Genomic DNA, 16,175 nt, shown 5'->3' on the forward strand with positions numbered 1-16,175 from the left:
CAGTTAACATTTTTAATTTGGAACTTGAGTTAATTATTTGCATACTTTAATTTATATCCTTTAAAATATCTAAAATGATTTTCAGAAGTTTAGCAAACAGGGACAGCATCAAGTTATTTCAGTCAATATAAATATAGATTAATGCTATGGCAGAATGAATTTAATCCTGATCAAATCCTTAATCTCCCCTTTTTCTGGTTTGACTAGGTTTCATTCGGTTGATGGTAGCATATAAATGTTCTTAAAACATAATCTTCTCTAGAAAAACTTCTCAATGCAGGCTTTGTGTGGTGGTTTCCTCTTCTGACCTCTTTTCTCCAGTGTAAAGTGATTTAGCCGGAGCTCCAGAGGTTTCACCGCTGGATGGCTTTAGCTGATGGCTCTTGTTTTTCTTCCTCATAAACTCTGCTTTATGTCTGCGCCCGTCCCGCTGAATGTGTTTAGACTGACCCTCTGCTTTTGCTCATATAAGGCTGTGAGGTAATGCTGTGTTTGTGCTTCAGGTCGTTCCTGTGATTCTTCATCTCATCACCTCTATTAGTTCTGTGCGCCTCTACATCCCTAAAGACCTGCGGCCCTATGATAACCGGCAGAGCATGCTCAAATCCATACAGGTCAGCACTACATTTACTACACACAGACACTACATAAACTGCCCACATTATTTCTTATCTTTTCATTGCATCACAGCACTACTAATACTAATTTAATCCTTCACACCATTGTTCATAATTTCCTATTTAATTGTGTTTTATTTACTAGCATTTCTTACTTTAATGGTGTACTATTTACATCATTTAAACTTTTTATTTTTTTTGTGGCATACCAACTACAAATTAATTTTTTTTACAGCAAACTACTGTAAATATTCTTAGTTGATTATTTTTATGCTATATATTTAAAACATTTTTTTAAATACTTAAAATAAAGCATTTATTTTAGTGCGCTTATATCATTCATTGTTTCTTTTAATACTTGTCATATAAATAACAAATTCGTTGTCATACCAATGGCTCTACGCATTATTTTTTATGACAAGCTTTTGCATTATTTGGGATTACTTCTCACAATATTTCACATTTTATCGCAGATAATGACATTTAATCTGGTTTTGTCATTTTCATTTAATTTGCTTATTTATCTGCCACATTAATATTTAGCTACCTTTTTAAATGCCTTACTGCTCTAACTACATTTTTTTATGTCATACTAGCTTAATTGTTTATGGCATACTAGCACCACTAATCTAAATTTTAGCATACTACTCATGCAAATTATGATTTCTTGGCATACTACACTCACTACTGTTATAATTTGTTATACTGCTCACTCTAATTATATTTTTATTGGCAAACTACTCACTATATTATTTGTAAAGGGATGGTTCACCCAGAAATGAGGATTCTTTTACTCACTCCACTTATCACATACCCGTTTAAATTCTTCTTATAATGAACACAAAAGAAGATTGACTTCCAAATGTTTTGTTTTTCTGCTATTGATGTCAGTGCTTACGGGTTTCCAACATTCTTCAAAATATCTTTTTTTGTTTAAAACCGAAAAGAAACTCATAAATGTTGTGGGTGAGTAAATAATGAATACATTTTTATTTTAGGTGTGAAGTATTCTTTTAAAGTCACTACCCATTTAATTTATGTTAATATATTTTATTTATAGTGTGCTTTTCTCAGAACCAAAGTGCTAACAGGCATATAAGGCAAACAAACCAGAACAATAAAAACAGTAAACAAAAAGACCACAATAAAATATGATTGATTCAATACAATTGGATGATAAAATTAACAACAAAAAAGAATCAATCCAAGTTAAAAGCAACAGTAAAAAGGTAAGTCTTGAAGTTTCTTAAAACATTCCAGAGAAACGGCATTCCTGATGCTGATGGGTTGGCCATTCCATAACTTTTTGGCACTGTACGAAAAAGCACGACCACCCATAGTCTTCAGTTTTCAGCGTGGCTGATACAACAAAAGTCCAGATGAAGATTGAAGACTACGCGTAGGAGTGGCCAGAGTTACCAGGTCACAGATGTAGTCAGGTGCTAGCCCATGAACTGCTTTGGATGTTAAAATCAGAGTCTTGATGTTCTACTAGCATTATTTATTTATTTATCTTTTGACATTACATGCACTGCTCATTTTTCTGGGCACACTGCTTGCACTAATAATTTTATTAAGTAATTGACATTTTCACTTGAGAACTATTTAAATTTTTCATACATGCCACTTAATTTTTTATGACACTAAACCGTATCCCTACTACTTTGGTCGCATACCTCCTCACATTCTACTACACTAAGTGTGAAAACATGAGCTAGTATTACATCCCAAGCATAACAAACAACTTAATCTGGTTAATCCTGAACTCTTCCCAAGACACACTCCTTTTAAATTCGACCCATTTGATCTCAATTAGCTGCAAATGCTAATCTGCAGCTGTTTTTCTTGTTGGAAGGTGTTGAATGATGGCCATAATAATAATTCAACAGATTTGAAAGATAAAAGCATGGTTTGTTTCTCTTTTTCAGGAGGTGCAGAAACGTTTCCCAGATGGGATACCGTTGCTGGATCCCATAGATGACATGGGAATCAAGGATCCCGCCCTGAAGAAGGTCATCCAGAAGGTGGAGGCATTCGAGCACAGGATGTACACGCACCCGCTGCACAGCGACCCCAACCTGGAGGCCGTTTACAAACTCTGTGAGAAGAAAGCGCTGGTGAGTTCACTGGAGAATTAGGGCTACAGAGCTTCTTTTTATGGCCTGTTACAATTACTGTTTTTTATTTAGTTTAATTTTAATATATATATATCTCAGAGGAAGCGTTAGACTTTCTCTGTCCAACATTTTGACGGAGAGGGTTTTCGAAATTTCCGTTATAACTTATTATTGATCGTTATTTAATTTGCAGACTTTCTGATTGCTTTTTTCATTCATGTTATAATAATGAAACTTGCATGACTAGCATATAGACTAAATTTTTCATTTATTTATTTGACAAATGAACAAAAACTCCGATCTGTCATAACTCATATCTTCCTCCTGCGTCGACCTGAACTGGGTGCTTGCCTGTGCGTAATCAAACGCATCAAGGGAGACTGTCTCTGCCTTGGAAAGTCGACTTCTCGTGACCAAAGACCGGATTTACTAGCGCCACTTCAGCCAGCGTTTTGTAGTTAGGAAATTTCTCCTAAGGCTGCGATCAAAAAGTTTGCTGGATTCTCTCTATGTAGGATTTCCCGATCTTGCAAGCAAAAATACTACAGCACGCCTGTACCAGGGGTTGGCCTGCACACCTCTGAGTCCGGTAGTGCTCACAACGCACCCCAGATAGCAAAATACACTCTGGTCAGTTCCGGCTAGATTCTCGCCTGCCGGAGACTCCAATCGGGCCAGATGTTGCGGCTGTAAGCAAGCCGAAGCCGCATCCGAGCCAGAATCGCCCCGCGAGTAATGTGTGCTGCGGCCCGGAGCTGGCGCGACTCAGTCTTCATATACCTTCACATAAAACCTTTTGTTATTACATTGGTACTTGATACAAGGTATTACAACCATTAGAGTTGATAAACACAAAGTGTAGGCACTGCGTTTAACCTTTGAATAAAATGTGAACATACATACATACATACATATACGATAACGAAAATAATCAAACAAAGGACATAATAAATAATAAATGTTTATTGATTGCAAGAAACAAATAATATTAAAAATAAATAAATAATTTTGTAGTGCACAAGAACATCAATATAAAAACAGTAAACCTGACCTCCTTGCTAGCTGCCACTTGGTTGGATCGTATTTTCGTCTGTTTGTTCTTCATCGTCCACTGCATCACTTCCATTCACTGCATCACTTCTACTTTATATCACAACTATTTGGCCGTTTAAAGAAACTTCTCACACTCAGCTGCTGTGACATTTTTGCAACTGAACGCAGCGGTGACAGAGGAGACAAAACGAGCAATCGCCATCAGCTGGACAAGAGTGAGAATTACAGTTAGCTACAAGTTACAATAGATCACCCTCAGCATAATCCGTCAAAATGACGGATCACCGTCAGATTTTTGGCTTTGAGAAATGTACTAGTTGATAAGTAGAATCAACTTTACTTAACAACTTTGTAAATCTACCACAACCTAATTGTTCAAGATCCTAATTCAGTCTACAAGTAGTGTAATTGTCACGTTGTTTGAACTTGTAGGGCTAAACATTTCTGACATTTGGCCTGCATAAGATTTACCTTTTTTTCTTTTTTAGTCCAAATAGCATGTGGTCTCAACCCTCTTCTGGAGCTCATTTGCATTTAAAGTGTAACACCAAAAAACACTGTTTGCTCACAACCAAATAGAGGCAAATTTGACAGGCTGTAAAGATCTGCAAGGTATTATAAGTTGAAACTTCACAGATAGGTTCTCCACAAAACAAAGATTTATATATTACATCTTTTGAAAAAAGGCTTCTGTCATGTCTCTTTTACTCAACAAAAAAACCTGATGTGCACAGCAAGAAAAACTACACCAAAAAAGCTGGCATGCAAGGATGATTTTCGAGCCTATTGCCAGTGTTAAATGCCTCCTGACTAACAAAGGATGTCAATGTGAGTGTGAACATTATCATGGAAACACCAAATAAATAAAAGCCTCATTAAAAAACAAGACAAAAACTTTTGATGTTGCCACTTTTATTGTGTACTAATACACAAAACAGTCTATCTGAGTATGCAGGAATTTTAGATGTAATAGGATCAAATGGCGAGTTTAATTTTACTTACATTATTTCCTTGGAGGAGGTTAAACAGAAATGGTTAAACATCCATGTGCATGAGCCTTCAGCTTTGTTTTCATTACTTATTTACCATATAAAGCATATGCATGAAGTGTTAATCATGTAAAACTTTCCATCCATTGCTATTGACTTATAATTATTGAAGTTATCATGACATCTGCATGTAGGATGTGCGTAAATGCACAGATGTCACGATGGATTGATATAAATGTCATCTGTGTTCATGAACACTGTTTATCTGAAATACAGCTCTATTGTTTGACGCACCAGAAAAGGGTGGGTTTCACTTCCTGCGACTGAAATCTTGAAGGTCCACCAGAACCAAACAAAAGCGGGAAGCTGGCTTTAGTTCAGGGTGAATAGGTGCTCAAATCGGATCATAGATGATCATAAGGCCACATAGTTGCTCGTATTGTGCTGTGGTATTAAGGGGATCAGTGTTTTTGTTTTAATTTGTTCCCTGCAGGCATTTGTGCGTTGGTTATTTTTGTGGTTGGATTGCGTGATCTGGAATAAAATGGTCAGATGTGTTATGGGGGCTTGGAATATCCCTGCAGACCAGATTGTTGACTAGACTGCTGGTTAGATTTATTTTATTAAGTTTTTTAATCTACACAGATATCATAATACTGGATTATCATGGGGAATGTTTTATTAACCAAATAAAACTTTTTTATTACTTTCTTATTTTATTTAGTTTCAGCTTGAAGTCTAGTACAAAATGTGTAATTACATTTTATTTGTAATACAAATGTGAATTTTTTTGTTGTGCATAGTACAACAAACATTTTTGAAGATTTTTTTAAGTACAAGTCTGTGATTTACTTCAATTTAGTTGTGCATATACATATATTTATATATTTATAGATAGATAGATAGATGGATGGATGGATGGATGGATGGATGGATGGATGTATTATATACATATTAGGGATGCACCAATATGGATTTTTTTGGCCGATACCGATAACCAATAACTTTTCAGACTTAGAGGCTTATTTATATATATATATATATATATATATATATATATATATATATATATATATATATATATATATATATATATATATATATATATATATATATATATACATATATATACAGATAATTATAAATATTTCAAAATGTTATATCTTTATACAGCAAACTTCATAAAAGATTGAGCTGCTCTTATGAACTGAATAGTCTATACTCAAAGCAAAAAAGCTATTTCAAAATTGCAAGGTGATTATATAGATGCAACTTGACTGTTGAATAAAAATAATAGGTTAAAAAACGAAATGGGATTTAATCAACAATCAAGTTAAATATATTTTAAATAAGATGAAAATGAAAGAGCTAAGAAATCAGCTCAAATGATCTTGAATAAAACATGTTACAATGATGTACACATGTACAAATATGTCATTTCTGAAAAAGCCTTTTTTTAGATGTGTTTTGACAGTTTAGAGCCATCGTATAAGTAAACAGCTAAATACAGACAGTACGTTTTAGTATGTTTAGAAAATCCGGCACAGATTTATCGTATTTGGTGTTTTAAATTCTTTTGAACACATGTAACTGCAGTGCTTGTCCACCAGACAACGCTTCTTTGTTCGTTCTTGCTGTCAATTGCGGGAAAAATGATTGATAAAGTTTATGATAAACTGCTGTGAGTTTCAATCAACTGCAGGCGCAGAGTTGCCATCACAGTCAGAGTTTGATACAAACCTGCATTGAGCATGACTTTGACAAACACAGAGCATAATATAAAGACAGAATGTGCGGCAAGTCGAGAGCCCCTATGACTAGATTCACATCTCCCACGTGCTAGTGTTTGTGTGCTTGCGCGTGCGTGTGCGTGTGCGGTGACAGCTCTCATGCGCGCTCGTTATAATCAATATGAATATTTCGATCAAACTGAAAACAATCTTACATCAACAACACATGGCAAGCAACGCATTGATAATAACAAATACTCCTATTAGATTACAAACGACTTATGTTTACACGTGTTGTAAAATGGGCGGGTTCTTTAAGGGACGGGGCTGCAGTTTGGTGTGTGTGTGAAGCGAAGAGGAAGAGAGATAAGAGGTATGGTTTTTTTGCAATAAGACTATTTTCATTGATGTTTCCTCTTTGGGGACTAATTTGTTGTACCACACGGAAAGTTATAAAGAATTTGGACCAAGTTATACGTGTTCTCGTTCATTCACAAGCTGCAACAAAAAGAGAAGGTAGTTAACCCCGAAACTAATATTATTCGGCACTGGAGTGATAAGTGAATCTCCCCTGCTATCTCTAAAACAACAAAGAGACAGGGCAGTAAAGGTTTATACATGTAATATTTTTTTCCTGATGTGATTTAAAGCAAAATACACTACATCAAACCTATCTACAATAATAAGAAACATGGTTACTTACTGAATTATTAACGCACAGCAACACCACATGAAGAAAGGAAGGACTTTGAAGGAATAAACAATGTGAGGAGAGATCCATTATAATGCACTGGACAGGTCTAAACATGTTCCGCCCACGGCGTGCGCGAGATAGGCAGGTCTGTACAATTACGTAATTTATCGGCTTAAAGATATCGGCCTAATTTAGACATCGGATCGATAATCTTAAAAATAACATTTAACGGCCGATAACGATATGGCCGCCAATATATATTGAGCATCCCTAAAATAATTTAATATAATTTACTTTTGTAAAGATATTTTAAATATTATATTGTAATATTATTAAATAATATATTATTCAATTCTAAAACATTGCCATTTAAAGATTGAAAACCCTGACCTATTAGATTTTAGAATGCATAATTTAGGTTTTTTTTTTTTGCAAGATTTATTCATCAGTTTCTTTGGTCTGGTCACTTTTCAGCAATTAAAAATACTTCTTACTCTTGGTATTTTCTGGCTTACATTGAGACCCAATTGTTCATTGAGCTCATGTCCTTAATATACTGAATATAGGTCATGACATTTAAACACATTAGCATTATAAAATTCATCATGATTGGGTGGCAAATGCAGAAGAGTTTATTGTGCGTGGTTGGAATGCGGTGTGGAGGAGTGAGAAATTCCTGCCCTTTTTGCTTGAACACAATTGAGCTCTTCTCCCATGTCCTGTTTTCAGTCTCTGTCTGAGGGATCTGAGATAAGCTGTAAAGTGGATAATGGCATTAGGGCTGAGGAGTGAATCAACTGCACTGTAGCCAAACAACTTCATTAACCTTTCCCTCCAGACTGATACCAGCTATCTGATATCTTCAATGAAAGGACGCTAATTATAATATTAACTAGTTTACCTTCAAATAATTTGGTCAGCTGTTTAATCCACTCTAATCTCATTACAGTTGAGTGCTGTTATCTTGAATAATGTGATAATACCAATAATACAAATGAAAAATAAAACATAAAGGCTTTGAGACACTGCTTTTAGAGATAAAAAAAAGTTACAAATACACAAGCAATGAAATATTGTTGGCAAACAATAGCAATACATGACTGTCATATGGGAGTAAACATAGAGGCCACTTAAATCTCGGAATGCTACAAATTTGCAGAGAGGCATAAGTAGGATGCAAACGAACATAAGGGGAAGAAAAAGCAAAAGATTTTTTGTCTTCAGTAGGCTGGTTTCTATCCTAACGGAAAGCTAATCTTTTCACAGTTCTCAAAAAAAATCAAAATTAAAATATTGAGTGTTTTCTCATCAATTTGCTGAAGTGGCTGACTGCAGTATTGGTAACCTAGTAACCGTTGTAATGTTCACCATAATGTTCATGTCAAAAGTGCCTCTCATTATTTGCATTCATTCTTTTTCTCACAAGTCCAAAATTCAAAATGCGGTAATTTCAAAACTTGTGACATGTCTACATGCACAATAACAGAGTAATAGAAATCCAGCTAGTCAAGCTTTTATAGAGCTGTCACTATAATACTTAAATCTAATTTTTGACCACCATTTTGGGTATTTTCAATGTCCATTGTAAGAGATACAGAATAAATTTGGATTTGTTCACACTGAGGCATCATTACAAAACATCTGATCTGTATCTGACAAACTATCACGTGCTGTACTATGAAAGTTAACCAAATAATAATAATAATAATTAAAAAAAAAATCTGATTCTATGTGGTTTGGGCTGTTATGGGTGTTAAAGTTTAGGTCACTTGCTTGAAATCTGAGGATAGCCTTGGGTCTATTTGTTACAAGTGATGTCAAGTAACCCACTTCTTATTTGTCTTGAGTTATATTTGGTGTTTGTCATACAGTAAAAATCAAATAGCTTGTGACTTTCTAAAAATTTTAATTTGGTGTTTTTTTTTTTCTCTAAGAAGAATAGAAGCTTCAAAAGAATTGACTCTTGATTGAATTAATGAATTAATGGACTTGTTTTCTATATGGCATCTATAAGTTTTTTGTGAGAACTTTGCTATTTGTGAAAACTGCTAAAGATGTTTTTTGTAAACCAAATGTGTGTTTTGAGTTGTGACTTTATGATTTGAGTTGTGAATTTTTCAAATGTACCAATTTCAGAAATGTAGTTGTCGATACTTAATCTCACACATTAACACACAACCGTTTGCATCTTTGTGTTTTAGATTGCGGGTGATATTAAAGCAGCAAAGCGAGAGCTAAAGAAAGCCCGCACCGTGTTGCAGATGGATGAGTTGAAGTGCAGAAAGCGTGTGCTGCGCCGACTGGGATTCGCTACTTCCTCTGATGTCATCGAGATGAAGGGCCGTGTGGCATGCGAGATCAGCAGGTATGATGCTCATTTGCTGATGCAGCATTCACAGCACTATTCTGCACTACAGCAAAAAAAGTGCTTATTTTCAGCACTCGGATTTGTTTCTGAAGTGTCCCGTTGCGCTCTTGTGTTTACAGTGCAGATGAGCTGCTGCTGACAGAGATGATGTTTAACGGCTTGTTCAATGACCTGACGGCGGAGCAGGCCACCGCTCTCCTCAGCTGCTTCGTCTTCCAGGAAAACGTAAGGCCAACATAGCGTCATGCTCTCGCAGAAATGTGGTCAAGATGGAATACGGGGGAAGTCAATAGGTAGTGACAGTTATGGGCCCCAATAACCTGTTGTGTTTGGCTTGAAATGGGGTTATTCAAAGGTCTAGTCTTTAGTTGGGAGAAGCGTGCATAGAGTGTGCCACGATACTGCAAATTAATTAATGGAAGTGTGTATCAGTATTCAACTATATAACTGATGCCATAGATTCAATATTATTGAAGTTGGAGCTGAAGAGGCCTTTAAAATAACATGTTTTTTAAAGGTGGGGAATAGTAATAGAGAAACATTTTGCAGAAATGTTTTGATGTGTTTATAGAACACTGTATCATGCAAATTACTGTAAGGGTCCATCTATTAGTCCTATGACGAAACTAACAGCATGGGTGAAGATTAAATGCATGTAAGCCCTTAAGTACATGTGAAAATAAATATTTTTATTCGTTAAAATTTATTTTAATTTGTTTCCAGCTCCGAATTTTAATCTGACTCCAATATATAATAATGTAAAATTTAGATTCATCTAATTCAAGCTGATTACTCTAATTTAGATTGATTAACCTAATAAATCCTTATTTTCAATTAATGGTTCATTGTTTACCCGAAGTCACTTGGAGTCAGTATGCTGGCCAGTTCATCTGAGTAATAATCTCTAAGTAATAATTGGCCGCCCCATGCTTGCACATACTTAAGTGTTTGATTTAGCCCCTAGATTATATCATACTAAGTCAGTGATTGTCTGAATCTATGACTATTCCTGGTTGTAGGCTGCGGAAAAATCAGCCTTAACACTCTAATAGATTTAAATGATTTCAGGAGATATTAGAGTCAAACAATAACTTTACATTTATTTGTCACGCAAAGATATTCCATTCCAATTTACATAATTAAACAAAATAATCGGTCCAACTTTATATTAAGTGGCCTTAACTAATATGTACTTACATAGGAATTAATAGTTTGTTACAATGTACTTATTGTGTAAATACATGTATTTACTGTGTACTTATGCTTGATTAAATACATGTATGTAATTACATCTGTAATTAACTTTTGTAATTACATTTGTAAATACACAGTTGACCTTCTCTTACACCTTAACCTACCCTTAAACCTACCCATACCACCAAACCTGTCGATAACCCAACCTCTATCCCAAATCAAAAGCACCACAAGTGTTCTCAAATACATCATAAACACAGTAAGTACATTGTATTTATTTTTTTGATGCAAGTACAAAGTAGTTAGGGACACTTAATATAAAGTGGGACCAAATAAGCCAATCAAGATTGTACAACATCAATTACTCAAAGATAGATCTAAGAGATGAATACCTTACCATGTAGAAATACATTGCAGCATACAATTCCTGATCCAGAGCTCAGAGACTCACAAACTGCAATTGGGGTATCCTGACTACAGGATCCCACAGACACTTCTGCACCCTTTGCCTAAATACTCAAATCATCATAAATTCGAGACAATAAAAGCTTCACCAAGACTCTTGCCTGGTCATGAGTTGATGTGAAGACCATTTTCCCTGGAGTGGAGCATCTGGCAACGATCTTATCAAAGATCAAAACCCAAAATAACTAATATAAGAGAGATTGTAAAATATTACATTGAAATTTGGACCACTTTACCAATAACACAGTGACATTTAAAATGACACCAAACATGAATATAAAGCCAAAAGATACACCATATAAAAACTAAAACATTCTGTGTAAATGTGAACCTGAACATGAACAACTGGTTTTCTAGTTGATATTCTTCTCAGATTAGAAAGTTTCATGTTTTAGTGCCTGACCATTCTCATGGTCTTGTCTCGTGTGGAGGTCCATAACAGTTTTCAAGGTTTAATATTATGGAGAGATATAGCCATCCTTACATTATAAAAGACAGAAGTACTATAGTTTGTCCAATTTAATGGAAAAGTCGCTCTGTGGAATAGACATATTTTAAGTGAAAGGCTGTGTACACAAATACAAGACACACCTAGTGTAGTTTCAGATCCATATCTCGTTGTAAATAGTCCAAACATGTTAAGTATGGCAGATATAGCATGGGCCATCAGTTTCCTGTCATGTTGTGCTACGCTACATTTGTTGTAGACTCGATGCCATGTTGAGTCTCACTGCTTTTGTGCAGTTCAGACATGGGGAATTAGTTTGGCAGTACAATACTTCAGTTGAGCTTGTAGTTTGCAATATCAAAAACTAGTTTTGCAGATTTATTGTGTTTTGGTCTTGTTTTCCATGTGTCGTCCAAGATTACTACATTACAAGCAAATGGCTTATAAGGATCAAAACACTTGTGTATTTTTATAGGTTATTTGTGGAAAACACTAATTTTTGTATACAACAGGTGTACAAATGTATTATGTTTTGTGTTCTTCAATTGGAGGTTGATGTACAAAACTTCAGTTGGGCTTAATTTGGAGAATCAAAAAACAGTCATGATCTATTGGTTCAAGAAACTACTGTATAAAACTATAAAACTATGGCTTTGAGGATTCAGTTGACTAAGACAAATTTAACATGTGGCACCAAAAAGTGCAAATAAGTGCCACAAACAGATCAACACCATTTGTTGACTCGGTGTCTCGTCTGACCCTGTAGTCCCATTTGTCCTGCATGCTGGTTCATAAAAAACCATGAAACCCAGAGCAGCTGTTTCTTCTCTTTAGTCATCTGTCACCCTGCAGTCATCAGTGGGTGGGATAGACTAGGACAGAAAGTAAAAGTGTTGCACAGAAGACAAAAGAGAAAGCTCTTGAAAGAAGGTATTTTACCACCCCTCTGATAAGATTAAAAACAGACACTTTCCTGGACCAAAATCATAAAAACGTAGATGTTGAGATATTATTTATCCTAAAAATCCAATGATTCCAAAATTTATTTATATTTTCCTCTTGAACAAAAAATAAATTTTGAACAATGTTGGAAACTGGTAGCCTATGACATCCATAGTAGGAAGAAATACCAGTGGCTAGGGCTGGGTGGTAATATATTTTAAGAAAACATTTGGCAATATTAGGATTTAAAAAATTTTTTTTAACCATCTTTTAATTTACCAACATTACGAAGGCATTACTGACATTACTAAGGTTTTAATACTCGCAAACAAAAATATTTAAACAAAGTATCTCATCTCTTTATAATAAATTAAAGAGATTAAAAGTCTCTTTTATAAGAAATTAAAGAGACTTTAAAACTTGGTCGATAAAATGCTACAAAGTGTGTGCAATGGTTAAGGTAGATCAGCATCTGTTAGGTGTGAATAATAATGGTACAGTAAACCTCAAACTGTGTAAACAAACTATGAAGGTTCTGAGCTTTCAAGTAAAGGAACCAACCATCATTATTCAAGTACATACTGCAACATTATAAATTGTGAAGTTGGATGACTACATTACCCCTGTGCTAAAAATCTTTCAGATGAGGAGCTAGTGGCTGGGATGCTCAAGAAAAGAAACCAAAAAGCCACTCTGGCAACATCGTTTTTATTTACAATCTCCTCGCTGAAATACGGAACTCAATTTCACGTTTTTATTTTCATTTTCTGATTTTCTGACCTGAAGTGACAAGCGCAGGCACGTGCTTTGCGTTTGTCTGGGGTATATAGTCTGCCTTTATTACTGAATTTTGTATATTCCATACATACTGTGAAGCAGATTGGTTAGTTCTAGCGCTTTGGGCATACTGAAGTTTTTTTTGTGCTCATTGCTCCCTTGTGCGCATCACGCACCTCCATTGGAAATGACAAACTGACACCCTAAGTTTCTTGGCATTGCTTCCAAAAAGCATGCTCAGCAGCCACGTTTTAATAAAACTAGAGTGCTTTATACCTATTAAAATATCTTCTCAATATATTCAAAATATCTTCTTTTGTGTTCAGCGGAAAGTGGAGAAAGTAATTGGGTTCCATCCATTTATTTATTTTTTTGCACCTTTTGGAGTGTTGCGTATAAAAAATAAATGCTGGATAAAAAGCCAAGATATGCAGAAGTTCTGGATATGCACTTGAAGAAGATGTTGAAAAATTAGTTGGATACATTTTTCCAATAAGAAAAAATACTATGACAACATATTTAAAGAATACATTTTAGCATTCATATATATTTTTTGTCCCAGCAGTCAATGTGATTGGATAACTAGACAACCACTGATCCAATCCCATCTTAATTGTTGTTGCAATAATTATGCAAATGCCTGAGTGAAAGTCCATCCTCTGTATAATTTTGTATTGTTACCTACAAATTACTACCTAATTACTTTCACAAACATCAGGCACTGCCTCCAAATGCAAAAAAACACATCTTTAGCTCTTAAATTCAACTTATTTACTTTTAAGGACATCTGGGTGAACTGTCCCTTTAGCAGAGACATGTGCTTCGGATAGTGCTATTATCCAGGTGTGTTTGTTCTGATGGTCTCCTTTCATTGCCTTCTATTAATGACTTTGTCTTCATCCACAGGCCAACGAGATGCCCAAACTGACAGAGCAGCTGGGCGGTCCACTGAGACAGATGCAGGTAGGGTATTTGGTTAACCACCACAGAATTCTTCACATTGCAAACTCACTATCACAAGCACTATTTACCAAACAAAGCTTAAACTCTGGCCTCTGTTTGCATTCATGGATCACGCGGATGGGTCAGTCTGATCCTCCAGAGATGCGGTTTGGATCAGTTTGACAGTGTTTTCACTAGAATTGAAGAGTTTCTGTGTGGGCACATGTAGGTCACTTTGATTTCACAACTTCAATAAACTGTTCACAGGAGGAAGCGCTACTAGTGTAAAACAAAAATGATATAATCCAATTAAGAATTTAAAAGGAAGCTCAGAGTATTGCAGTTAGTGTGGCTTAATATAATAGACATGATTACTTGCAGAAATCTGTTGTAGAAAACCTGTTAAGGATAAAAATCTAATTTATTTAAGACATATTATTATTGGTGTATTATTGGATTATTGGTGGTATTAATGTTTAAAATGTGTCTACTAAAAGGCATCAGGGCTAAAATGGAGAGAAGAAATATGTGGGAAATTTTCCAGATGCAGAGCACAAGATCTGTGATTGGTTGGTTTTGTAGCCATGATAACTGTGGGCTGGGTCAAGAGCATTAAAGGGTCACGAAACACCAAAACACATTTTTTGAGCTGTTGACAGTCGTATGTGTGTCCCACACTGCTAAAAACACTATTAGGACACCTATATTTCACTAAAAATTGTAAATTGGTTGTTTTTGTGTTATTTCAAGCAAATTCGGACTCCCGGTTTGAAACGAATTTTTGAAGCTGCGTCACGGTCATGACATAATAGCGTGTATTCCAGCGTGCAGACTGGACGTCTGTGCCAGAGTGTGTCTTATTACGTCTTACAGTGTGCTGCATTAATGCATGAGTAAGGCTTGGTTCAAACCAATCAGCGCGCTCTATTGTGCAACTTCATTAATATTCATTAGTGTCACAGTGTTTAGACGACAGAGACGCCACGTTGTGTTGGCAAAACAAGCGTGAAGTGTTGCTTTTATAGTTTGCTGCCGTTAAGTTTTGTTTTAATTTTCTCTCTGTGAGAGCGCAGACTCACGTGTGGATTAACAGTGTACGCGACGCTCGACAACAATAACTTACGTGTCTAAGGAGGATTTTTGTTTACATGAGAGCTGTTCTCATCTGCAAACGCTGAGATCCGGATTCGCTTGTAGTTTTCTCTTAATAAAAACGCGGCTGTAGTTGCTGGTGATTGTCCTGTCTCTACAGATTTGGTAAGTGAGCGACCAGTGCTCTTTGTTTATTCAGTTTGTTCGTATCGAACTAAGTTAACTATTGCACCGAGTGTAAACATGTTAGCACCACAACCAAACTTTAACCTTGTGTAGGGTTTTTACCGTTTGTGACCGGAATAACACACACGGCTTTCTGACACTACCTGCCGTGTGCATCTAAGTTTCCGGGAAACGCGGATGTTTTTTTTTCTCTCATTCGCCGTGCGGTATCAAACATTGCATGAAAAATACTCGCTTAGAGGAGTTCCTCGAATCAAATATCTCGTTTGTCACGAGGGGCATGAATGAATTCCCTGAATCAAAGAGCCAAACTGCAGTTAAAGTCAAACATTTAATAATTTGGCAAATTATTCGACTACAGATGTCCATGTAGGTTAAACACCATCACTTTCTCCTGTGTGTGTATTTTGACTCTGAAACTCGCGCGTGCCCAAATAGACACTCCTACACCATCCCACTTTAGTTCCTCCGACACTCCCCCCTAAACAGAGCTGGACACGCCCACTTTTCTGACTTTTTCCAAAGTAGAGGTGTGAAAACACCCTGCTGAAACAAGGGGGT

At 35.8% G+C, this 16,175-nt stretch overlaps 2 protein-coding genes across 4 annotated transcripts in view; one reads left to right on the forward strand and one right to left on the reverse strand.

Annotated features, from left to right (window-relative positions):
* The window catches only part of LOC147841961 (uncharacterized), a 280,011-nt gene that overhangs the window by 114,539 nt on the left and 149,297 nt on the right, over window positions 1-16,175 (reverse strand). The gene's annotated exons all lie outside the window — the stretch shown is intronic.
* The window catches only part of mtrex (Mtr4 exosome RNA helicase), a 68,374-nt gene that overhangs the window by 45,121 nt on the left and 7,078 nt on the right, over window positions 1-16,175 (forward strand). Inside the window, exons 20-24 of one of the 2 annotated variants that reach the window (XR_015500297.1) lie at window positions 504-614; window positions 2,546-2,734; window positions 9,402-9,565; window positions 9,688-9,793; window positions 14,301-14,955. Coding sequence is in view for 1 of the 2 variants with exons in the window: in NM_214768.1 (NP_999933.1) it covers window positions 504-614; window positions 2,546-2,734; window positions 9,402-9,565; window positions 9,688-9,793; window positions 14,301-14,357 (627 nt within the window). In the remaining variant the exon portion in view is untranslated. 2 annotated transcript variants of the gene reach the window in all.

This window comes from Danio rerio, chromosome 10 (genome assembly GCF_052040795.2).
Source record: "Danio rerio strain M-AB ecotype USA chromosome 10, GRCz13ab, whole genome shotgun sequence".
NCBI classification, from domain to species: Eukaryota; Metazoa; Chordata; class Actinopteri; order Cypriniformes; family Danionidae; genus Danio; species Danio rerio.